Source organism: Saccopteryx bilineata, chromosome 11 (assembly GCF_036850765.1).
Source record: "Saccopteryx bilineata isolate mSacBil1 chromosome 11, mSacBil1_pri_phased_curated, whole genome shotgun sequence".
In the NCBI taxonomy this organism is placed as follows: Eukaryota; Metazoa; Chordata; class Mammalia; order Chiroptera; family Emballonuridae; genus Saccopteryx; species Saccopteryx bilineata.
The window spans coordinates 46,242,442-46,267,659 of record NC_089500.1 but is presented as its reverse complement, the minus strand read 5'-3'; the positions used below and the strand labels follow the sequence as shown (position 1 = coordinate 46,267,659).

Genomic DNA, 25,218 nt, shown 5'->3' with positions numbered 1-25,218 from the left:
AGAGGGGAAGATGTAAGGTGTGTAGCCACTTCTAGATGATGCAAGTGCTTTTCTTTTCTATTGATATTTTCCTTTCTAGTGGTGGTAGATCTGAAAGTTCAAAGCTGGAGTAAAGGTCTACGTAATGGGAATGAGACAGAGTGGAGATTATGGGGTACCTAGAGGATGGGGGTACTCTCGTGTACTCTAGGATGAAGTGAATAGAAGTAGAACATTTTCACTTTCTTGCTCTCATCCAGCTCACGCCCTTTTAGCTTCCTTATTTTCACTATGTCAGCATCTGAGGCTGGGGTCAACGTGGAAAGATGATTTAGAAGAAACTGTTGGTTATCTATCCATTTTTCCCTTCCCTCCTCTCAGTGGACCCACATTTTCATTTTAGTTTACATCATTATTCGTGTCCTTTGAGGGGAGGCAATCACAACTTAATTCTTGGTTGACTTAATCCAGTCAGCCCATTCCATTCTCAAGCTATGGTCATTGCTTCTGGGATGAGATCAAGGCCAATCTCAGGACTCCTGTTTGAAATCCTGTGACTGATTTTTTTTTCTTTCTCTTTCTGGATGCCAGGATATGCAGGAACCACCCTGGTCTTTTTGCCACTTGAGAAAAGGACCTAAAGATGAAGTTAACAAATGGGAGAAACACATACAAAGGAGTGGTAGAAAGACAGAGCAGGAGCTCCTGTGTAACACTGACTCTGAACTTCCAGTTACATAAACACATGAATGTCTTTATTGTTCAACCCAGTTAGAGAAGAGTTTCTATATCTTGGAGGTTTTATATAGAGGTATCGTGGGGCCCATCTCTAGGGGCTGTGTTTTCCTTCTGATATGTTGTGAGTAGTCAATTATTCATATTAACCTACAATATATTTAGATTGAATGTTATACACTTTCAGTAAACACTACTAGAAAACAAAACTGTAAAAGTATACAATGCTGTATAATAAGGAGAGGAAGGGCAATATTTTGAGATCTACCCATCATTTATCACATATTTCTACAAGAAAATCTACTCTAACTGCCAAATAAGTAATTTATAAATGAATCTTGAAGACTTTTCTAAGTCTCAGGTTTCTCATGAGGGTGTAATACTAGATGAAGTTAAAGGCATCTTCTAGTTTTGACATTCTGTGGGTCTTTGTTACCAGTCTATTTTAAGTAAGTACAAGCGAATCCCTGTAATAGGGCAGACATTCTTGAATAATATGGCATTTGAAGACTGCTCATTTTATGTTCAGCAAGCTGTATCTTGTTTGTTTTCACAGCAGTTGAAGGTTTGCCATCATTATTTTAACTATTTTTGAAATTCTAGTATAGTGCTCACATCTTGCCTTTAAAAATGTATACACAGAATACCTTATTTCCTTTAGCAAACTCATTTTTTGCTTTGTCAGTTTTATGGAAACTTGAGAGATGCACATAGGTTCAGATTTCTAACCAAAAGCAAATAGTAATTTCTTCCTTCTCCACCCATGGGTTAGTCAAAGCAGGGCCTTTTTCCAAGAGTGGAGATATTTGCCACCTTTAGATGGTTTCAACACAAAGATGTAATGGATCATAATACTTTTGGTTCAACATTTAAGTTACAGATTGAAAAACAAATGATCAAGTAAGCACGAAGAATGCCTTGAAATAAAAGGATTCATGTTTAGAATCATGATTAGGCAAAACCTACCTTACCTATAGGTGTGGCAGATGATCTCTCTGGTAAGAATTAAATGTTGCTTGGAGACACCCCCTAGCCCCTCTTGCCAAATCTTTCCCATTAGACTGCTAAAGAGTCTAAAGAGTCCACCAATCATTCCTTTAAGAAACTGTACTACACAAAGTCCTCAGTGAAACAATAATATGTTACCCTGAAGGGCTGGTTATTCACCCATTAACTCCCAGGAGCACACTAGTTTGGACCAGCCCCTGTGACTGCCTGTTTGGGATGGGTGGCTGGGAGAGGAAAGAAGGGCAAGATTAAATGTGGGACAGCCTGAGGACAGTGCTTGTTGGTTACATAGCACCGGGTATGGGAAGAATAGACCAAATATCATGTAATTGGTTGCCTTGGGCTTTCCCTCTATATCTTAATTCCAAAGAAGTCAGCAAATCTCATTTCTCCTTATTGAGTCTTGTGCCAATTGGAATAGGGATTCCATCCATATATCTCTCCCATTCTTTGTCCTGTTCTTCTTCATTGTATGGTCACCCACAAAGAAGTCTCCCTGGGACCCTTGTGGTGTGGCCAGGCAGTTGCTATGTAAATAAATGATAAGCTGTGTGGGTGCTGCTTCTTTCCCTTGAAGGGTTATGTCCAGAAATAATGCCTTTTTAGTGAGCCTTGAGTTGGTGCCCAGAGGAAAGAAGTGACAGATGATTATTCCACCTCTTTCGCATCTCCAGCCCACAGCCCTTGTATCAGCGAGAGAGACGAAGCAATCAAGAGAAAATACAATGCAGGCATCTGCTCTTGGTGTTGTGGAAAAGAAGTACAGATGAACCGATGTGGGTCTGGGACTTTGTAACGAATCTATTTAAAGCGCATTTAATTAGGCAGGATATTTTATGGTAGCAAACCTTTAAAAAAGAATTCCACAAGGCAGAAACTTTACAGTATTGTTGTATGGTGTTGTGTGAGAGTGCTTAAACTTAATTTCCTTAGCAGTTCTTGCCCTGTTTCTTATATATTTGGGGGCTTCTGGGGAAGGAGGACCCAAAGCATGAGGAGGGATGGCTGGCTTTCTTCAGCTATAGGGCACCAGTTCTCAGAGTAGGCACGTCCCCGCCAATGAGAAGAAATTTGTACTACCCTGAAAAACACAGTGGAAAATGATAGTATTCTTAAACTGAGTTCAGTAAAAATGAAAGGAATTTGACATTTTATTTGAATGACTCCTTCAAAAGTGACCCTTTTTATCCTTTTATGATGTGACCTTATCCTAGTTTATTTTTGGTAGGTGGCAGCCATAAATCTGTTCTTTTGTTATACCTAACGGCAAAAGGCAGTTGCTCTTGAGGCTCAAATCTGTTCCTTAATATCGGAATGATAAAAACAGAAGAGGTGCATACGTCCAGCACTGAAAACGGAAGTTCTGCTTCAAGTTCATGGTGCTGGAGATGCTGTTGACATTTAATAAATTCTTGTTAATTTGTACTATTTAGTATGAATTCTTCTTTTAAAGTGGTCTTTTTGGTTTAATAAAGTATTGACAAATAGAGAATTCTGAATGCCAATATATAATATTCTTAGGTGGCTTAATTAGGAAAAAAAAAAACATGTGGAAAGCATTTTGAAATTAGAAGTAGTGAAGTGTAGTGAAATATCAAGTCCATAAAAACTGAGACAAAGTCTGGGAAGTAAAGGAATAATACCTGCTACAACAGCCTCACAATATCTCCTTTAAAGACCAAGCGTATAAGGACCCCAGATTACAGTCAGGATTTATTTTGTATTGGAATTATTGATCACAAAATGCAGTGTAAATATATAATTTCATTTCATTCATCAACTCTATTTAATATAGAATCCCACCTCCAAAGTTGATGTTTAAACCTTTTGATTAAGGATTCTATTTAGGAGAATGTAGAAAAAAAATTAATTAAAAAAAATTTTAATTATTAACTTTAGAGAAAGAGGAAGGGGAAGGGGGTGGGGAGGGAGGAAGAAACATTCATCTGTTTCTCTATGTGCCCTGACTGGGGATTGAACCGGCAAACTTTGTGTACCAGGACAATGTTCTAACCAACCAAGCTATCTGGCCAGGACAAAAGAAATTTAATTTTAAAAAGTCACGGAAAGCCTAGGCCAGGTAGCTCTCAGTTGGTTAGAACATCATCCACCAAGGCTGTGGATTCAATCCCTCATCAGGTTGCATATAAGAATGAATGCATAAATAAGTGGAACAACAGTAGATGTTTCTCTCCCTCTCTAAAATCAATCAATAAATAAAAATAATTTTTAAGTCATATAAAGAGATCATTGTCCTTATTATAGAACGGTGTGATATAGACAGTCTGGAATTCATGCTTCGGGCTTGGAACATTGTATCTTAAAATTTTCAATATCATCACACTCAAAAAGCATTTAGTGAGTGTTATGTGCTAGACACAGCGTGCTTCAATGGGGACACAAAGGTGAATGAGACATGATCTGTGCTTCTCAGGTCTCACAGACGAGAGGAGCACAGGGACACAGTAAAGATGAGCCACCTGTGATCCAGCAATGTCATAATGACCACAGTGCATAAGGAAGGCAGCCGTAACTGCAGGAGTACGGTAGGTGGGTGGAGAAAGAAGAGAGACATTATGTGATGGAGATACATATGACAGACTTCACTAATTTTGTGGTGGGTTTCATGGTGATTAGCCACTCCAGTTGTGACTGTGGACACAACTTGGGGCACTCCTGAAGACAGAATGAGTGTCGCAAACCCAGACCAAGTCCTAGCCATCGCGCAGGGCTTCTTCAAAGGAGAAACTGTGCTGACCCTGTCAGAAAGAAGAACCAGTTATGTTTATTAGATATTAAACTATTTGTTTCCTGGAAGAGTTTTTTTTTTTTTGCTTCTGCAATCTTCACTTTTACCTCTATATAAACACAGTATGCCAGGCCAAAGCCTATGCCTCCATTCACAGATCAAATTATTGGCACATTTGTCACTGTGAAGACTACACATTAAAAGGTACTATATACAGAAAGGGCAAGTTTCTGTTGTTAAACAATCCCCAGTAGGAAATGTCTGACATTCTCAATGGCTTCCCCCACCCCGCTGCCATATCTTTTTTTTAATGCCTTTGATCATTTCCTACCAAACTTTTTTTGAAGCCTTGGTATGTTCTCTCTTCCCTCTCATCTCTCTTCCCCTTAAGAGGTGGCCTGAAATAAAAGTGTATGTTTTTACTTATTTATCAAACTGTTTAAACAGCCTGTTTGTTGAGCCAGGCAGTCTTCTAAAGCACTTTGTAAATATTAACTCGTTTAGTCTTCATAACTATTCTTTGAGGTGTCTAGTGTTATTATCACTCCCTTTTTACAGATGAGGAAATGACAAGTAGAGATATTAAGGAATTGGATAAGGATATACAGACAGAAAGATGCAGAGCTGGCATTTGAACCCAGACTTCCATACAGTACTTAATCTAGCTGCAGTGTTGAGATGTAAACAGATTCTGCTACAGACCTGCCTGCTCAAACCTTGGTAACTCTTCCCCGCTCACTGTTCACCGAGCCTTTTTTAGCTGCTGCCCAAAGCATGCTGAGCTCTCTATAGAAAGATATCTTTGAAATGCAAAGGTTGGCAGCTTTAACTGTGGATCCACACTGTGGTTTTTGGCTAGAGTCTATTAGGTCACTGGCTTTGTGGTCGTCTTTAAAAATGGTATAACATTCACCCTGTTTGCGTTGGATAATTGCATGTCTTTAATTTGTGGTATTATAAACAGAGCAGTAATCTGGCTCAGGAGTAGCCAGAGAGTTATTTGATATCCATTAAGTCAAGTTTCTATTTTTATTTACCTCTATAAAGGTGAATATTATTATGGTTAGAAAAAAAGCAACATCATGGAATATATATATATATTCTAGTGGATGTCACCTGACTGGATAGATTTTTTTAAAAATAGCCTTCTAAGGAAGGTAGGCTTCCTTCCATTTCCTTCCCTAACAGAACAGGTAAATACAATTTTCTCCTTAGTTATTTTGACAGTTTAGCTTTGTTTACAATGTGAATTTTAAAGGGAAAAATAAAATCACACCTCTTTTAGTTCATGGACTTGGAATAGTAATATTTTTTAAAGACATATTTAAACCACTGCTATCTAAAATGTTGACCTTTGATTAGACAATTCTTGATAGGTCATGATAAATAAAAATATTAAATCATGTAAAATAATTACTTACTTAGTAAATATGAAGTCCCTAGATAGTAACCATATATGAAATAAGGGCATCCATTATCAGTGACTGCTTTTCATCTGTGCTCTGTGATTTAGTTGATTTACTATGTATTTATAAATAAAGAATAGACTATTTAGATAGCATCTTTCATCAGAAGACATTTGAGTAGTTTGAAAACTTGAACCTAAGCTAACTAACTGTTCAGTCTTTGGAGATAGAGCATTCCTTTTCATTAGCCCATTGGTATAGTATTTATATTAACTTATAGGTTTCTATTTAACCTGACAGAGTCCAAAAAGCCAGATAAGACATAGGAGAGTAGTCTTCTTGGAGCCCTGACAGAGCTACACACAAGGAGAAGGACCTAAGTCATTAGTCTACGATTAATGTTTGTGGAAAGTAATATTTCTACTATTTTACAGATGGAGCAACTGAGGCACTGAGAGGTTAAGGGGCTCGCCCTAGATCACAAGGCACTTTAGTAGAGCCAAGGAAATCAGGCAATCAAGCCAGCTAACCATGGTTTTGCATTCAGTTCCCACCAATCCTAAATTTTTCAAGTTATAGTTCCTGCACCTGCCCACAGGTAGGTTACTAACTGGAAGTTGGGTCTAAAATGAGAGGATGTTGTTGACATAGCTTTCTAGGAGAAGGAAGCCACAAAGGTTTGCTTTAGTTAAAAGAGCTGACATGGGGGCTAATGTTCCCCGTGGACCCAACCCTCTCGGACCCAACGGCTCTCTGCTGATCCCCCATGGCTTTAGTCCATGAGGATTCAATCAGCCCCAGACCACTGGCTAGGGTGGGGGGCAAGAGGACTGTAAATCTGGGAAAGCTGCAAGTATTCAGGGTCTTGAACTTTATCAGGTTTAAATGTGTGATTGTGAAAGTAAAGAGCAGAGAAATGACAGCACTCAGTAAATCACATGCAGAGAAGATCAGGACTGTCAGAGACAAGAGAAAAACAGGCTCTGGGCGCAAACCTGGCTGCAAACCTGCGGGGAAGGGAAGACTTTTATGTCCTCTACAGACTTCTGACTTTTGAAAAACAAATCTTTTTTCCTGTCATTTTATCTAGAAAACAGTATTCTTTAGGTTCTATGGATTTCTTTTTTTTTTTTCTTTCTTTCAGTTTTTCTGGTTGAGGTTTAGATCTTGTTTTAGAAGACAGGGTACTACGAGAAAAAAAAAAAACACAACAACCCTGAAAGAAAATCTGTTGGAAAATGTCTGGGATGGCCTACGCTCTCCTTTGTCAATAGTATATTCCATTTTTCAGTGCAACTGGGAAAATACAGTGTTCCCCAGCTCCTCAGAGATATATATTTTTATTTCATAACAAAAATGTGATTAAAGTAGACTAAGTGTCTAGCATTTACACAGCAATAGCAAGTTGAAAGGTAAAAAGCATGAGAGAAGTGTAGTTAGCTCACTAGGTCAATTTAATTAATTCTTTTTTCTCCCTGATAGCTAATGCCAGTCCTCACAACTGCCCTCCTTTGTGGCCGCATCTGTTCCTTCACTCCTATCTACTGCCAAAAAGGAGTTTCAAAGAGAGAGCGCTGCTAAGGCTGGGATTCTTTTCCAGGAGAAAAGGACAAGCCTCCAGATCCCTATCTTTGTCCTGTGGAAGATGTGGGTCTGCTGCTGGCATTTGCAAGGGAAGCAACAAGGAACGTTTCCTCTTCAAAGGAATCAAAAGCAAGTAAAGGACCTTTTTTGTCTCATCACCTCCCCCCTTTCCTACCATAATGCAATAAATAAAGTCTGCACTGCTGGTGTATAGGAAGAGCCTGAGATCACTGGAGAAACAGTCTCAAAGAAGTTCTTTCCTGGGAATGAATTCGCTTTGGGGGACAGTTAGGTCACACAATAAATTAAAATCTGGAGTAGCATATGTGAATCTATTACAATATAGATGTTAGTAATAATAGTTCACTCCTATATAGTGCTTACTATGTGCCAAGTACTATTAGCACTTTACAAATAAGAAATCTTTTTTTTTTTTTTACAGAGACAGAGAGAGGGATAGACAGACAGGAATGGAGAGAGATGAAGAGCATCAATCATCAGTTTTTCGTTGTGACACCTTAGTTGTTCATTGATTGCTTTCTCATATGTGCCTTGACCATGGGCCTTCAGTAGACCGAGTAACCCCTTGCTCGAGCCAGCGACCTTGGGTCCAAGCTGGTGAGCTCTGCTCAAACCAGATGAACCCGCGCTCAAGCTGGCGATCTTGGGGTCTCGAACCTGGGTCCTCTGCATCCCAGTCTGACGCTCCATCCACTGCACTACCACCTGGTCAGGCCAAATAAGAAATCTTTTAATCCTTTTAACAATCTTGTAATGGAAGTCCATTTATCACCCTCATTTTACAGATGAGGAAACTGAGGCACAGAGATGTTAGGCAACTTGTCTTGCTCACACAGCTAGTAAGTGGTGGAGATAGGACTCAAACCCAGGCAGGCTGGCCCAGAGTCTGGGCTTCTAGAAAGCCTCTCAGTGGATGAGCTAGGGTGATTCCCTTCTTTTCAAATTAATGGTGTAGCCTAAAGGAAAATCTGAGCCTGGGCATTTCACTAGAAAAGAACAAAGGCTCAGACATCTCCCTCCATCTTGAAAGTTATCTGTGGTACTGTGCTTGACCAGCTCTAAAGTGCTAACCTTCTAGACTGTAAACACTTCAAACCTGGAGGCCAACCCTTCTAGTTCTTCTTTGTGCATTGCATACTCAGTACTGTTGGGTGACCGCAGGACACTGGAGGACTGCATGTGGGTAGATAGCTCTTTGGTCCTAATTCTCTGCATATTTGCAACATAGCTAAATGGAGAGGTCATATTTCTGGGTGGCAAATGCAGTAATTTTTTTTTTCTTTAATTGATTCAAGGAGGAACATTAGTTACTTAGCAAATCTCCTTTTCATGCTGTCCCTTTAGCATCCTCCCCCTCCCAGGAAAAAACAAACAAACAAACAAACAAACAAACCACCCCAGTCAGAAAGGTCTCTGATCTGAAACAGCTCTGGTGCAGTGGTATCTGGACCCTGAATCTAGAATTGGCATTGCCTGGATGCTTAATGATATCAGCAAAATCCAGGGAAAGCCCAGGATTTGGGGCTTTGGAACTTTCTGCATCTCTTGTACCGTCTTGGGAACAGAAACAATCTTTTTCTCTCTGATCTGATTTTTCCTTCTCCCAGAGGCTGGGTGAGAAGAAAGGTTTGGATTTTGGAATTCACCTTATTTGGATGGAGAGGAGAAAAGGAGGCATCTTTAACTTCTGGGGCCCAGCATGAGGTGACAGACAGAAGCTAAAGATGCTGGATTGGCTTCTGGAATTCAGAGACCTGTCTCCATCTTTGACAGAGAACAGAGGGGAAAGCAGGAGACAGGGGAAGAAGCCCCACTATAGGGAACCAAGAGGTCTCCTGCCAGCCCCAGCTTTTCATTTTGCCATATTCAAAGTGGTATAAAAAGGTTATTCTGATCTTGGGGAAAACTCGAAAACATGGCAACATGCTCTGCAAGCCCACTTTCCAGTCCTGGATCAGGAAACTGAATCTTCTTGGCTTCACCTTTGGTGAAAGGGAAGGGGATCAACCAGGGGCAGGGCCCGGGCCCAGCTGGTGCCCTAGGTTTTATATAGTGATGCCAGTAGTAATTAATAATGATAATAAAGACTACACTTCACAACCAAAGCCAACCTGAGGGTGACTGAATGACTGGGCCTCTGCTTCCCATCCACCTGTACGCTGTTAGCCTGGGACCCCACACCCTCCCGTTAGTTTGGGTCTAATCCAGCTGCCGGGTTCCAGCCACCAAATCCTGACTGGGGGTCATAAGAAGGTCTGCCCCCACCACCAGAGATGTGTAGTAACAACAATGCCCCTCGGCAAAACCGCAGGAATCGCGGGCGGGAAGGTAGGGGTGGTTTGGCTTTGTAGTATTATTCAGCATCAGACAAGAATCAAAATGGGATGGTATTTTAGGCCCCACTGAGCTCGGTTTAGTTTTTCTACGAAGTGCGGGGGACTGCTTTGGGAGGCCAGCCCCAGCCTGGAGCTCCCCGAATCCCGGACCCTAGGGTCTGTCACTTCCCGGCCCGCAGCCAGGGCACCTCCGCATTCCCAGCGCTGCGGCCCCAGGCCCGGCCGTCCCACCCGAGACCTCGGGCCGCGGAAGCGGAGGTTTCAGGGTGTCCCGGAGCACCCAGGCCGCGGGAGGGAGGCCGGCGCCGGCGTGGATTGTCTTTATCGGGATACGAGAGGCACGGCTTCTCCTTGGCTTCTTTGAGCGATCACGGAAAGACACCTTTCGATCTTTTGTCAGACATCTTGGCCCTTTAATAGCTAAATTTATTTGGTTTAAAGCGGCCTTGGGAGAAGCAGGGAGGGAATATCTTTCGTCGGTCATTGGGTGGCCCAGATAACGAGCTTTAGAAGAGAGAGGGGAGAAGAAAGTAAAAAGGTTAATGGATGAGGGGAGGGCTCGAAGGCGCCCAGCGTGGGGCTTTTACAGCGACCTTCCCCCGGCCGCCCCTTATCGCGGCCCTTAACTTACCCGCCGCGTATGAAGTACATTAAGTCACGTAAACAGCGCGCGGAGAGGAATGCCACCGGGGTGACCTTTCGTGCGCCGCCGCCGCGAGCCCACCTCCGCGCCGCGCTGGCGGTGGCCGGCGGCGCGCGGGGGGCGCCCTCGGGCTGCGGGGCGCGACCTCGGGCTGCGGGGCGCGGGGGGCGCCCTCGGGCTGCGGCGCGCGGGGCCGCCGTGCTCCAGGGGCTCGATTCCGGCCGCCCGGCCCCGCGTGGCGCGGCACGTCCCTTACCCAAAGTGACCGGGGGCGACCTCCAGGCTGCGCACTGTTCGCACTTCCGCTGCCACTACCTGACATTTCTAAAGAGTATTTTAGGGGTTTTCGAGAATGAAACAAATAAAGCAACAACACCACCCAAGAAACCACCGGCAAGATTCCGGGCGATGGCCTTCGTTGAACCGACTGCCGCTGAGCCGGAGGGAACACGCCGCCCGGATCCAGCGAGTGGGTCAGAACACGGGCAGGGGGTGGGGGCGCCGAGGTGACCCCGTGTCCTTCGGCGAAAGTGTCCCCGGGACAGGAATAAATATGGTATATGCGAGAAGGCCCCATAAATCTGGTTTTAAAACACTCTAAATTTAAAAATAGGTTTTAAGCCAGACGTTGTGTTCTTTTTCTTTCAGAAACGTCGCTGGAGTAGCCAGGAGCTTTGTAAAATGACAGTACAATGAGCGTAAGTTTGCGGGCGTGAAGGCGTCTGATGCTGAGGTCCCCGGGGTCTCGCCGCTCCTCCGGAAGCAGCGCCAGACGGAGTCCCCGAGCACCGCGCTCCGCTGGCAGCGAAGCCCCCGCCCCCTGCCCCATTGGCTGCTGATTTCTGGCTGAATTCGAATCGCGAATAGTGGTGTGGCGCGGCCCAAATAAATCAGCCCGGGGGGACAGGCCGCGCCCCAGGGCCAGCCCCTCTCCGAGGGCTGGGAGGGCGGCTGGGGAGGGACAGCTCACTCCGGAGAGGCCACCCCTCGGATCTAAAGAGTCTGGAGAGAAACGTTTTCGTTTCAGATGAGCGAACCCCCCCCCCCAAAAAAAAAGGCGGAAAGAAAAGAAAAGGGAAAAAGAAAGGACAGGGGGGAAAAAGTGAAAAGAAATCATGAAGAAAACAGAACTCCTCAAAGCCTGCCTGTCTACCTGGAACACAACGGGGACCTCCTACAATGCTTGGGTTTCTCTCGAGTTTGGGGTGCACTTCTTTCCCGCATCTGCTATACTCCCACCTTCTGAGACCCGCTGGGGCGCTCGGACGCAGCCCGGAGCGCGGGGCCTGAGGCCGGCGGGGTGGCTCTGGGGACGCAGCCCGGAGCGCGGGGCCTGAGGCCAGCGGGGTGGCTCTGGGGACGCGCCGCTCCCCCCGGGGGTTGTCTCCAGGGCCAAAGTCGATGTGTTGGGAAAACTGCAAACTGGAAGGGTCAGGCAACCTGGGTTTCAGTCTGAATCAACTCTACGGTTAAACATTTTGTTTTATTTTAAAATGAACTGATAAGAAAAACATTTCACTACCCCATTCCCTCCTTTGAAACCAATCTAAAAAAAAAAAAGAACAAGAATAAGAAAACCCAAAAACCAATGTGTGACCCAGCAAAGAAAAAAACGACCTCTCCACACCCCTTTGTTTTAGACAATATTAAAAAGAGATCGGTAATCTGGAGGGTAAAAAATGCCTGGCCCTTTCTCGAGCCCTTAGAAACCCTCACGTGGGGGACTCTGTCCGCGTCTGTCCCGCCGCTCATCTACGTCTCAGCGGTGCCGGAGCAAACGCACCCTCTCGTCTCATCTGTGGGGCTGCGGGAAAGGCAGGTTCCTCCGGGAGGAATTACTGTCCAAGGAAATTCACACGGACACCCCCGTACTTGCAACTATAAAGAAACACACACAGCAGGAACGAGGTTCGCGCAGGGCCGGATCTACTCCGGGCTCAGGCTCGGAGGCCCGTCACAGCCTGGACTCTCATTAGCCAAAAAGATCTGTTAACCTGTCTTCATTAGAAATCAGCTCACCAACATCTGAATTAAAAACAAAACAAAGCAACTTTGTTTTTAAGAGCAAAGCTGAGAAACATGTAAAAAAGGAAAGTTGGACACAAAGGAAATCAAATGCCCATAGCATTTCTGTAACTGCTGGCCAAGGAACTTCTACAAAATTCAGTCTATTTAAAAAAATTTGGTCGGAACTCATGGAAAAACCGAAAGAAGCCCACGGAAAGCCCTGGCCCGAGTTAAGTGCGCGGCGGACGCCGGCCTGGTCTCTGGCGGTTGCATTCGATCGAACTCGGGTTAAAGTTTAAAGCCCCTGGATCTTGCTCCTGTCGCCGGTCTCCGTTCCAGAGTTTTTACCTTCAGTCTTTGCGAAATGCAGCCACCACTGGAACTGGGAGCCGCCGCGGAGATTGGGGGAGGCAGAGAGGAATGTAATAAAAGCCACTAAATTAGATGAGAACGGTTTATGGGCCTTTTCAATATCAATTTAAAATTAAGAAGTGTTGAGCAACAATTTACAACGAAGAATAATAATAAGAAAAAAAGAATGATCTCTAACGCCGTCTATTCTGCGCTCTCCTCCCGGCGGCCAGGCCCTGTCCACTTCTTCCGCCAGGACGCACAGGTTCACAGCTCACAGTCCTATTGAGAACGAACATATACTCGGGACGAAGTCTCACCATCTCTTGAAACCCTATTTTACAGCGCCCCTGCCTATCCCGGTTCGACTACGCTTAGGTTCCTCTCCCTTTCCCAACTGAAAAACACAAAAACAAACAAATAAAAACAAGAGTTCAAATGCTTTCAGAAGAGGCTGACCTTTAGAAAATCATTTACTTCAATTTACCTGAAAAAAAAAAAAAAAAAAAAAAAAAAAGAGTGTAAAAATCCATTCCCACACAACTCCTCCTGCCCTGCTTAAAAATTCTCGCAAACCTTCTGGGGTCACGTCTGTCGGAAGAAATTCTTTTTTTTTTGTGAGCGAAAGGGAGTGAGACCTAATAGGCTCCTGCCGCGGACGAACTCGCGGCCGCGCGACTCGCTGATGACAGATCGGCGCTGATAACCCTGCGACGTTTATTTCCAGTCCCTTTGCTGGCTAAGGACCGTATCAGTTTGTACACAGTTGTGATAACCATTTGGAGGGAGTGAAGGAGAGGTGTGGATGTGGGGGTGGGGGGGAAGAGGTGTGCTGGGCTGGGTCCGGGGAAGCTGACCCCCCTCCTTCCAACGACTCCTCTGAGACTCACCTGAAGTTCCCCAGGGACCCCCCCAAATTCGGAGAGCATCTGCAAGCGCTCCTGGAGTGGAAGCCCTTTTACAGCCTGCGCGCCTCAGGGACTGATTTAGTACGCCATTGACTAACGTAAGTACCCCGCACCCCGAATTAAAAGCCCCTCAAGTTAGCTGAGGAGTGCCGAGGTGAACTGCCTGAAACTTCCGAGGGATTTAGTACATTTCTAAAAAGTAGGGCACAAATAAGGAGCCGGGCACCGGAGTTCCTTCTTTTCCACACCGTGGAAGTCTCGACCCTGACGGCCACCACGACCCTCTGAGTTTCAGGGTCCTCAGAAGAGGTCGGGGAAAGTTTAAGGTCGATCACACACAAATGCGGAGCCAAAAGCTCCTCGAATGTGGAGGGAGCAGCGGGGAAGGGCAGCGGAGCAGAGCATCCCCCCACCCCGTTTGGAGGGTGCGTCGACCCGGGAGCCGGTGCGTCTCTCCCACAGCCTTGGCAGCTCGGGGCTGCGCACAGTCAGTATTTCCTTGCCAACACCTCCCTCCTCCCTCGGCGAGTGCGTGTGTAACTAGGGGCGGAGGAAAGCGCTCTGCCGAAGGCTGGGTGTGGGTCGCCAGCGAGGTCTGCAGTTCGGACCCCTCTGCCCCTCCCCCGGCGTCCCCGGACTCGGCGCCCCCTGGATGCACTCGCCCGCGCTCCCGGGACAGTGCTCGCGGCTCCGCTCACACCCGCAGGCAGAGCAAAGCTCATTGTCTGCCGCCGCGGCGCGCTCCCCTCCCCCTGCCGCTCGCCGTCTTTTCCCCACCCTACTTTTTCTCCTCCCCTAGCTCCCTCCTCCTTCTCCTCTTCCTCCTCCTCCTCCTCCTCTTCACCTCCAGCGCCCAGCTGCTCGCACAGTGCAGTTCCGACCCACAGCCTGGCACCCTTCAGCGAGTGCTGTTTGTTTAGGGCTCGGTGAGTCCAATCAGGAGCGCAGGCTGCAATTTTCCGGCAAAGCAGTAAGAGGCGCCTCCTCTCTCCTTTTTATTCACCAGCAGCGCCGCGAAGACCCCGGACTCGCGCTCGTCTGCCGGCGCCTTCGGCCTTTCTCCGCGCTCGGGAGCACCTCCAGCCGTGGTCGTTCTCCATGCGCAGCGCCCACCCGAGGTTCGGCTGCTTCCTCTCTCGCTCGCGCTCCGCTCTTTCCTTCTCTCTGCACTGCCCGTCGCGCGCCCCCGGCTTCGGCCTCCGGGCCACGGTCGACTCCGAGGGTGGCTCCCTTCTCCACTCCCGGCAGGCTGTAGCGGCTCCCAGGTTCCCGGGAAGACCGTGTACCAACTTCTGGTGTCTTTTCCTGTCCCCGAAGCGCTTATCTGCGCGCTGCCTTATCTCCGAGTTATCTCGCGCTAAGGGGCGGGAGCCGCAGCTCGGCAGGCAGGGAGACTTCTCCCTGGCTCTCTGGGCCGGGTCTGTGCGAGCATTCATTTCGGTGTGGTTTTATCTCAGATGAGCCCGAGCTATTCGGTAAGACAGCCCGAGGAGGCCTGCCCGGCTGCGTTGGCCTTTCTCCTCCACCCCCTCCCGGTCTCCCAGTCACTCTTCCTGCTCTCTCCTTGGGGGTGACTTCTACTCCAGGGCGGTCTCACGTCCCCCCTCGTTTTCTCTGCCCTGCGCTCCACCCCGCTACGTCCGATTCCGGAACGGTCTGGCCTTTCCACCGGCGGGGATGACCACGGGGTGGGCCGGGCGGCCCGGCCCGCGAGAGCGCACGCGCTGGTGGCTGCCACTCGAGCCCCAGCTAAGGTGTGCGGCGCCGCCGCGGGGACGCGAGCTGGGCGTGAGACTTGGCCCCGCGGGCATCCCGCACAGCCCGTGCCCGGAAGGTCTGAGACGGCCGTCCCCGCCCCGGCGCCCCACCTTCCCGGGGCTCAGTCGCCTTTTCCTCTGGGGTTCGCGTTCCGTCTTGACAGCGCAGTCCGGGAAGCTCGGGGAGAGCCAGTGCGAGAGAGCGCGGCGGTTTCGTTTTCGGGACAAGTTGCCTGCCTTGAACCAGTGCTTTGCACGCGGGCAGCCTTCCTACGGAGACATCTTGGGCGAGGGGCGCCCGCGGGAAGGCGAGATAAGGCAGCGCCGACACGCAGAGTCACCTAAAAAGTTACTTTGTGTGTGAACGTCTCGGAGGGAGACGCTTTGAGAAGGAAAGCCTCGGCCAGCCTCGCAGTCGCCCCCGGGACCGGGCGCGCGCACGGATGCAGGATGCTGCGGAGGGCGAGGGGACCGCGGAGATTTGGGGGGAGGGCGGACGGGTGATCCCGGTCCTCGGGGGATCTCGTGGCCTCTGCGCGGGCTAAAGTTCCCTCTCACTCAGCAACTCCCACGCCCAGGGCAGACACGAGATCCTGGAGATAGCTCAGTAGCTAGGAAAGGCAGTGGAAGTGAGCTGTCGTACAGCCTGCGCTTTGGGTAACTCCTTGTTGTTTTTACTCCCCTGCCCGTCTCCCCACTTAGGAGCTAGAACCGCTGGCAGAGGCGCCGGACCGTGGATGGCCTTGACTGACGGCGGCTGGTGCCTGCCGAAGCGCTTCGGGGCCGCGGCCGCGGAGGCCGGCGACGCCAGAGACTTGCCGGCGCGGGAGCCCTCCCCGCCGCCGTCCCCCATCTCCTCCTCCTCCTCCTCCTGCTGCTCTCGGGGTGCGGAGCGCGGGCCCGGCGGCGCCAGCAGCTGCAGGACGCCGCAGCTCGACACGGAGGCGGCGGCGGGACCCCCGGCTCGCTCGCTGCTGCTCGGCCCCTACGCCTCGCATCCCTTCGGGGCTCCGCACGGACCCGCGGCGCCCGGGGTCGCCGGCCCCGGGGGCGCCCTGTCGAGCTGGGAGGACCTGCTGCTCTTCACCGACCTCGACCAGGCCGCGACCGCCAGCAAGCTGCTGTGGTCCGGCCGCGGCGCCAAGCTGAGCCCCTTCGCCGCCGAGCAGCCCGAGGAGATGTACCAGACCCTCGCCGCGCTCTCGGGCCAGGGCCCGGCCGCCTACGACGGCGCGCCCGGCGGCTTCGTGCACTCGGCGGGCTCCCCGGTCTACGTGCCCACCACCCGCGTGGGCTCCATGCTCCCCGGCCTGCCGTACCTGCAGGGCGCGGGCAGCGGGCCCGCCAGCCACGCGGGCGGCGCGGGGGCGCCCCCGGGCTGGCCCCAGGCCTCGGCCGACAGCCCCCCGTACGGCGGCGGGGGCGGCGCGGGCGGCGCGGGGGCCGCGGGGCCCGGCGGCGCCGGCTCGGCCGCGGCGCACGTCCCGGCGCGCTTCCCCTACTCGGCCAGCCCGCCCATGGCCAACGGCGCGGCGCGGGACCCCGCGGGCTACGCGGCCGCGGGCGGCGGGGGCGCGGGCGGCGTGGGCGGCGGCGGGGCCGGCCTGGCGGCCATGGGCGGCCGGGAGCACCAGTACGGCTCGCTGGCGGCCGCGCGGCCGCTGAACGGCTCGTACCACCACCACCACCACCACCACCACCCGGGCCCCTACTCGCCCTACGTGGGCGCGCCGCTGACGCCCGCGTGGCCCGCCGGCCCCTTCGAGAGCCCGGTGCTGCACAGCCTGCAGAGCCGCGCCGGAGCCCCGCTCCCCGTGCCGCGGGGCCCCAGCGCAGGTAAGGGCCGCGCCGCCGCGTGGGGGTCGGGCTCGGAGGCGCTAGGGTGAACGTGGGTGTGGAGCCGCTGCTCGCCCTGGGCCTCGTCTTCCCGGCTTTCTCACCGGGCCGCCCAGAGGTCAGCCCGGCCTCGGGCATCGGGCGACCGAGGGTCTGACACAGTTTCTGTGGTACTTTTATTTTGCGGACTCAGTTCTTTTCCACGAGAGACTTAACACGCATATGTACACCAGTGCCTAGGAGACACTCGAGAGACTCGTTGAGTGGGCAGTAGGGAGGAATGCGCCGGGAAGGAACCGACAGGGCCTGGGCCCCGTGGAAGACCAGTTTGCGTGAGTGGAAGAGTGAGGCTCCTTTTGGGAAGAAGTATTGGGGTCTCGGTTCACCCTTTCCTCAAATACACACACGGCCTCGCTCAATTCACTCTCCACAGGTGAGGAGTTGTGTGTGTTTTCCTCAAGGAGAGCATTTAAAAGAGCTCCAGAGTGGAAAAGGACCCAAGAACCTGGTTGGCACCCCCTCGGTGAGAGGGAAAGACAGGACCCTTGGATGGGTCAATCCTGTGACTAGCCTGGTCAATCCTGTGACCAGCCTGAAGGAAAGCAAGTCGAGGTGGGGGCTTTGGCTTGGCATCAGTTGTGTGGGGTGTCTGTGGCTCTCACATCTCTAGAGTTCAGTCTACCAATTTTTCAGGGTTTTTTTTTTTTTAAATCTCACTCATACTATCATTTCAGTGTGGGGACAATTTTTGGTGAACTGGAAAAACGCAATAGAATACCTGGAAGCAGCCCATTTTGAAGTGTTTTGTTCACTGCAGCAGGGGAGGGTGTGAACCATGTTGTCTGGCCTGACAGAGACAGGCACTTGGGCTTCTTAGCCACAGCATTCTGGTGCTTTCACAGGACTCTCTTTCTATTTAACCTGTTGATAACGTGACAGACTCCTAAGACAAAACTTTTTCTTTTTTGGCTGTTGTTTGTTTAAGGGGATCTGTGGGAGTCAGAGGTGGCAATGACGAAGGAGGAGCGTCAGCCTAAATTATTTTACCTAATGCTTTTGCACCCCAGGTCTGAGAGCCTCGGCCTTCCATTTAGGGACAAGTAGTCTTTTATGGGCCCTGCTTAGTTAGAATAAAGTGAGGCATTGCCAAACTTGTGTTCAAAAGACACGCTGAAAACTCTGGTGGCCTGAAAATGAAGGATCTGATATGAAAAGCACTAGTAACTGGGAAGGGGCAGCATTCTTTTCCTTTGAGACTTCCTTAAAGTCTTAAGATTTTGGCTTCAAAATTCCCTCTTCTTTCCCTTGCAGAGCTGGCAGAGTGGGGTGGGGGGCTGCAGGTTTGTTTTTTAGAGTAGAAACTTGAGAGAACAGAGCGCTGTACTGGTCCTGTTGGGTACGGACTCACGCCTGGCTCTCAGGAACAGAGTTGAGGGAGATCAGGGGTCTTCAAAGGATAGGAAGGGGTGGCTGTTATAACGGGTGTGAGACTTGTCAGACTGGAGTCTAGCAAGGAATCTGAAAGGGCACGGGAGTTGGGTACAGGGACAGCAGCAGTTGCAACAAGATCACGTAGCTCTCTGCCTGTCCCATAACACACCTTAGCATCACCTCCATGTTTCTTTCTCCTAGTCTTCCAGCATTTCACAGGACTGAAAAAAAGACGTAGTCCAACAGATATAACTGGAGTTTTTTTGGGTGTTTAGAGTAACTGGTTCTGTGTGGAAAATCCTTTGAGATGCAGTAAGGGTGTGATTGCAGGCAAGTTATGTTTCTTTTCATTTTAAACTTAGCTTATCCTTTCAACCAGGTTCTTCTCACTTTCTGAATAGGACACTGCAAAATTAGAAAACTCTTCTCTAGACCCCAGAGTGTATTTTAAAAAACAACCAACCAAAAATGAGAAGGGGTTTGGGAAGACCCAGGCATTTGCGTCTTCTATTAGAGGGTGGGAAGCTACTGAGTGAGAATAAACCAGTGTGGGGGTGGGGGAGGCGAATAACCCTGACTTGTCCGCATAGGTGTGGTAGGGCTAAAGCTTGAATGCTGAGCTTTTGCAGTCTGCCCAGTATGGAGGCTTCTGGGAACTTGCTCCATCTCTCTCTCTCTCTCTCTCTCTCTCTCTCTCTCTCATTCTGGTAATGGGTGGGTGGTGGGGAATCTGGGGTGAGCTCAGGGTCCTCACAGCCCTTCAGTCCCCAAGCCCAGCCTTCTCTTAAGCTCCCAATAACTGTTCCATTCCTTGGGTCCTGGGATACTTGCTGACTGAGTACTTACTTCTCCCCTGAGTCTGTCCTTCTCCGGGGGGCTCTCAAGGCAGCCATGTTAGGAGAGATGATGAGCAGGGGGGAAACTGATGAAGAGGCTTCCAGCATCATCAGATTTTATCATTTTTATTTTAAAACATTTTTCTTATTTTAATCATTTATAGGATTTATAGGCATGTAGCTGCTGGGTGAGGAATGGGAAGAAGTTGGGAGGAAATGGGAGCTTTGAAGGTACTGAACTAAAAAGAAGCAAACTTTCTAAGTTTTATTTATCCAGGGAGGACTTTTAAGTTTTGTCTTTGGGTTTTCAGAGGACTAAAGAAATTTACCTGGAGAGTTCATACTGTCTTCTCCTTCCTGCTCCCATCTCGGGGAAGGAGGCCAGGCACAGGCCTGGGTTCTCCAGGGAATGCCCCACTCCTCTATTGAGAGAGGCTCTGATAGGTAACATTTTAAAGTCAACAACAAAGACAAATACCTTGTTTAACTTTGGTGTCCTTGAAGTCCTGAGCATTTTACTGATTACCATAGTCAATAGTGGCTTTTAGGGCAGAGAAGAATAAATCTTTGTGATGTGTTGTAAGCTGCAGTATCTCCATGACAACTTTGAACCCAAGTTATTATAGAATGCTGGTTTCTTTTAAACTTATTTCTTGAGGAAGGAGACTTGTTTTGTAGGGTAAATATATAGTATTAATGAAATTAAAGTATTTATGCCAAAGACACATTTAAATATCTTTACAACAAACAGTCAATGGCAGAATGAAGCAGTAAACTGCACAGGAATGAAAAGGAATAAAAAGGCTCAATAGCCCACATAATCTTCAAATGAAACTCTAAAGTGTGAAGTTTATTTACTTTAAAACTTTATTCAGAAATGCTCCTTAAAGATAGCCAAATTGGAACATTTAAAACATCTATGGTATTAATAACCCTAAATAAGAGATCCTTAATTTTTATAAAGTCTGCTTAAAAAGTATGTGTTTAATAAGTACCTATCATTTTAGTTAGTATTTATTCATTGATATTTAACTGATTGAGGGTAAGTAATAAATCTTACATTAATTAATTCTTAAGATTGTTTTAAATAACAGATTTAGATCAGTTGTGAACTCCAAAAACTAACCAAGTTGAAATGACATATACACAATTTAGAAAGGCCACAGAAGTTGAAATTTTAGTGTGGGAAAATAGTTTTATTTAGCTCTGGGATGGACTTAGTAATTTTCTGAATCAATAAAATATTAACCGTTTGTAGAAATTTTGCAGATCGAAACAATGAGATCCACTTTAAAAACAATATTTTAGTGTTTGGTCCTTGTGCCATGAAAATAAAACTTAACATTTATCTCTCCTTATTCATATTAGTGCATCGCCCCCCCCCCCAGCCCCAGGAGATATTAGTCATTTTCTAATTAATTGATATAAATGCTCAAGAACAAACAGCATTGCTAATTTCTCTTGTGTGTGTGTGTGTGTGTGTGTATATATTTTCAATGGGGAAAAGGAAGAGTGGCAGTTGCAGTGATTACTTTTTAAAATAAAAAAGGAGGATAAAAGAAAACAGGAAGATAAAAAAGGCAGCCTCCTTGTGTCCTGGGATGTTTGTGTGCTGGAATGGGGGTCAGTGATTGGTGTCAACATTGCATAGTTTGCTCGAGTTTGGCAAGTGGCATACTGTAATTATGATGGATTTCAGTTTTGAAAAGCTTGTGAACAGCCGGAAAGGAGGGGTCGGGGACCCAAATCGATCTCCCCACAGCTCATCCCCACCCTGAGGTCCTTTGTGGTAGAAGGCAAACGACTCGGCTTCCAGCCCTGTCTCCTCCTTGCCTAGGTTTTTCCTGGGCGCGCCCAAGGGAGCAGACAGTGGTCCGCAGATTGATGGGGAGCAGACGGCTCCCGGGTGCGCCCTTGAGAAGAAATATCGGTGGGAAAGGACCCAGGCAGGAGAGCGGGCAGCGCGTCCTCAGCCCTGGGACCTTGGGGAGCTGAGGGTCTTCGGGGGGAGCCTCGGGGAGGGACGCGCGCGGCCTCACCCGGCCTTTCGTCCCCGCTCTCACCGCAGACCTGCTGGAGGACCTGCCCGAGAGTCGCGAGTGCGTGAACTGCGGCTCCATCCAGACGCCGCTCTGGCGGCGGGACGGCACCGGCCACTACTTGTGCAACGCCTGCGGCCTCTACAGCAAGATGAACGGCCTCAGCCGGCCCCTCATCAAGCCGCAGAAGCGCGTGGTGAGTGCCGGCCCGGTCCTCCCCTGCGGCGCGCCCCTCCCCGGGCGCCGCGGGGACAGGTGCGGCGGGCCCGGGTCCCCGGGGTCGGACCCGAGCGCAGGGATGGAGTGCACCCTGCACCCCCCCATTTGCTGGCGCCTTACCGGGAGGTTAACCCGTAATCAACATCTGGGGAACGAAAACAGCCTTTTCCCCACATTTAACATAGGGAATGACATCTCATGTGAAAGTGGAAAAAAGAAAGGTGTAGGGTAGTAACATTTTTTTTAAATACAAAATTCTGTATTTACGTAAACACCTCCTCCCGCCCCCCGCCACGAGAAAGACTGAGGATGCCCACCCAGGACAAGTGGAGGGAAGATCTTTTTTTCCGTGGCACTCTCTGGTCTGGTTTGCGTTTTATTATTGAAAAACCAAGCTCGTTTACAGCACCCCTCCCCAACTCCCACAGAACGTGACAACAGAACCACAGCCCCTTTCTTCCTGCAGCTTCATCGCGGGTTTCTTTGCTTCTGTCCTTTCCATCTCTCCGTCCCTCTACCGCTTCTTGGAGAGACAGGTTTTAGCCGCAAATTCCATCCGTCTTTTGGATTGCCCTTGAGGCTGGTGAAAATTTATTTACTCTAACCTTTGTTACTTTGAAATCGGGCTTTTCAGAGAACTAAGTAGAACTTGAAGAAAAATGCAGTCTGTGTGTTCTTCTCAAGTTGAGGATTTTCGCCAATAAGAACACATTTCACAATGTTTTAGAGTATGGAGATTCTGATTTTCTTCAGGGACCAATCTCTTATTGTCATTGTTGTGTGTATAGGTGTGTTTTAGGGGAGAGAGTATTTACTACTGTAGTGATTAGGGAAAATAAAGCTTTCACAAGCCTCACTGTAAGGCTAACATTTGTTTAGCCAAGCACCCATACTCTAATAATACCTTTTAAAGTAAGATATTTTACAGTTAGATGCCAGACATCTTAAGTATCCACATAATTTATTTGTTATACTCTAATTAGCAGGAACAAATGCTACGCATGTTGTTCGTGTTAAACAGATTAGAGTAAAATTGCATCACAATATAAGTCTGACACCTTAAGGAGAAGCAATTAGTTTTATGGCTGTTTTGTTTTAAATGCATTTAAAATAAAGTGGCCAAGGTTAATTTAATGAGTGTATGTTTCTTAAACTTGTTACAACCTCCCACAGCTTAAAATTTCCTTAAGTGTTTGACTCCCTATGGTTTTCATTTTTCTTACATGCATAATATTAAAAATAATAAGTAGTAGTTGGAAAATATTCCAAGGAAGTTTCGTTTTTCATGTATTGGCCTATATATTAACATGAAAATGATTATTATTATTTTTGGGAAGGCGCACTGAGCTGAGAACTAGCTGAGCTGAGAAAGGTATCATTTTTTTGAGACAGAGCAAAAAATTGGTAGCATAGTAGCCATTTTGGTTACTAGTTACATTATAAATTTAATCTATTAACATCCATATTTAGATAGTGCTGTGTTGTGTTTTTACAAGTAAAAATAGCTTACCAGGAAGACATTTTTTAACATCTCTGTATCAATTAGTTTTCCTTCTGTGTAGCAGCTGTCTCGGCAGTAACCAAGGTCAGCCAATATGCTTTGTAAATGGGTTATAAATGATACCTATTGAAGGGTGTGTCTATCAATTAGTTCTCGTTGTGGGCTTCTTATTTATGGTTTTGATGGACCTACCTTAGTTATCAGAAGTAGAATGTTGAACCCAAGTTTGTTTAGCCAGCAGTACAGGACCAATCACTGTGAATTTGAACTTGTAATACATTGCAAAATAAGAGATTTATGGTGTAACTTGAATTCCTTGTCAGTGATGAACATAACTGAGATCACTTGTTACAAGGAAGTTTTATAACCCACTCACCTTCATTTCATATGTTTATGAGGACTGGCTTCACTTACGATCTGCAGTTGACAGTCATAAAATTCTTTGTTATAATGGCAAATTCTGATAACACGTTTGCTTCACATTGGCTCCAAATTCCACTGGAAACGGTCATAAATGACCTGTTTATAAAACGAACTTTCCTGTCCTTAGTTTTCTGATTTCACATTTATGAAGAGAAAGGAGTGTTCTCCTAGGAAATTATTTTCTTTTAACCAGAATGAAAGAAAGGAAGGAAGGAAGGAAGGAGGGAAGGAAGGAAGGAAGAAAGAAAGAAACTCTAATGCATAAAGTTTCATGTTTTCATCATTTTAGCAAAGCAGTGCCCCAAATAGTAATCCTCTCAGCCAAGCATGTTCATTACAATCAAAAGTCAAATTGATTTTTTTCTTAGCCCTGACTTTTGAAAATGTTGTAGTGCTAAGAGACTGACTGGTGTCTGTTTTTTATAACTTGTCTGTGGAGAGTAATGCTGAGGTAGCACCGCAGGATGTGGCTTGTAAATGAGAAATTCAGTCCTATCTTTTAAATTTGCCACCAAAGGATTTGGGAATCTCTTTCCTTTAATCTGTGCATTTCAGTAACATGCTCAATTTTTATTTTTGTTGTCCATTCTTCTTTACAACTTCCTTTTTAAAAAATTAATTGGTGTAGCTCACTTCCCCAAATCTGTAACTTTCAACTTGCTTTTGTTCCTGGACTTTCCCTGTAGCTTTTTTTTTCTTTTTCTTTTCTTTTTTTTTCACAGAAGTTACGGCACTGTTTTTTAGTTGCTTACTTAGGTAATTTAAAAACAAATTCAGATTTTTTGCCATTCTAGGGAGGAACTTATACTAGTTTAAATTCTCATTTGCTATAATTCACACATAACTTAGGGCAAATAAAGTCCCTTTTTAAGGATGTTATGGGCATAAAGGGAACATGAAGATCAGAATGACAGTAACGGGGTTGACTTTCTGATAATAGTATTTAACTCTGTGTGAACAAAAGTTCGTTATCATACTGGCAAGGTAAATACAATATCTTAATATTATTGTAGATAAGACAGTTCCAGCATTAAAACAATGCCATAAAATTGGCTTATCCCTTGCAAAAAATGAATAATACAAAACTTCAGGCAGCATTTGATCATGATAACTATTGAATATATTAAAAATATACTTCTTTGCAAACAATTTTGTACATTTTCCAAAATCCATGTCTATTAATGTATAGGTTCTTCTGAAGTTTCTGGTTTGTCCCTCTGCACATATCTGAGAACTAGACCTGATTGTCTTTAGCTTTCAGGGGAAGTGGAGACTGCCTGAAGGCACTTAACATTGTCAGGCAGCTGTGATTGCATTTCAGTCCTCTTATAGCTCTGACGATATACTAGGTGCAGCTATTGGCCAACGTTGCGACTGGTTCCCGGTTATTCTATAATCTGCGCTAATACGCTGGAGCAAATCAAATGTCTGATTAGGATCGAGCACACT

General features: G+C 47.4%; 1 protein-coding gene across 4 annotated transcripts in view; it reads left to right on the top strand.

The window, feature by feature from the left end:
• Window positions 1–10,539: 10,539 nt before the first annotated feature.
• The window catches only part of GATA6 (GATA binding protein 6), a 35,533-nt gene continuing 20,854 nt past the window's right edge, over window positions 10,540–25,218 (top strand). Inside the window, exons 1-4 of one of the 4 annotated variants that reach the window (XM_066246402.1) lie at window positions 10,540–10,934; window positions 11,110–11,159; window positions 16,187–17,320; window positions 21,656–21,822. In XM_066246402.1, coding sequence (XP_066102499.1) covers window positions 16,222–17,320; window positions 21,656–21,822 — 1,266 coding nt within the window. In that variant the 5' untranslated portion in view covers window positions 10,540–10,934; window positions 11,110–11,159; window positions 16,187–16,221. The other 3 variants (XM_066246401.1, XM_066246403.1, XM_066246404.1) reach the window with 3 other exon arrangements.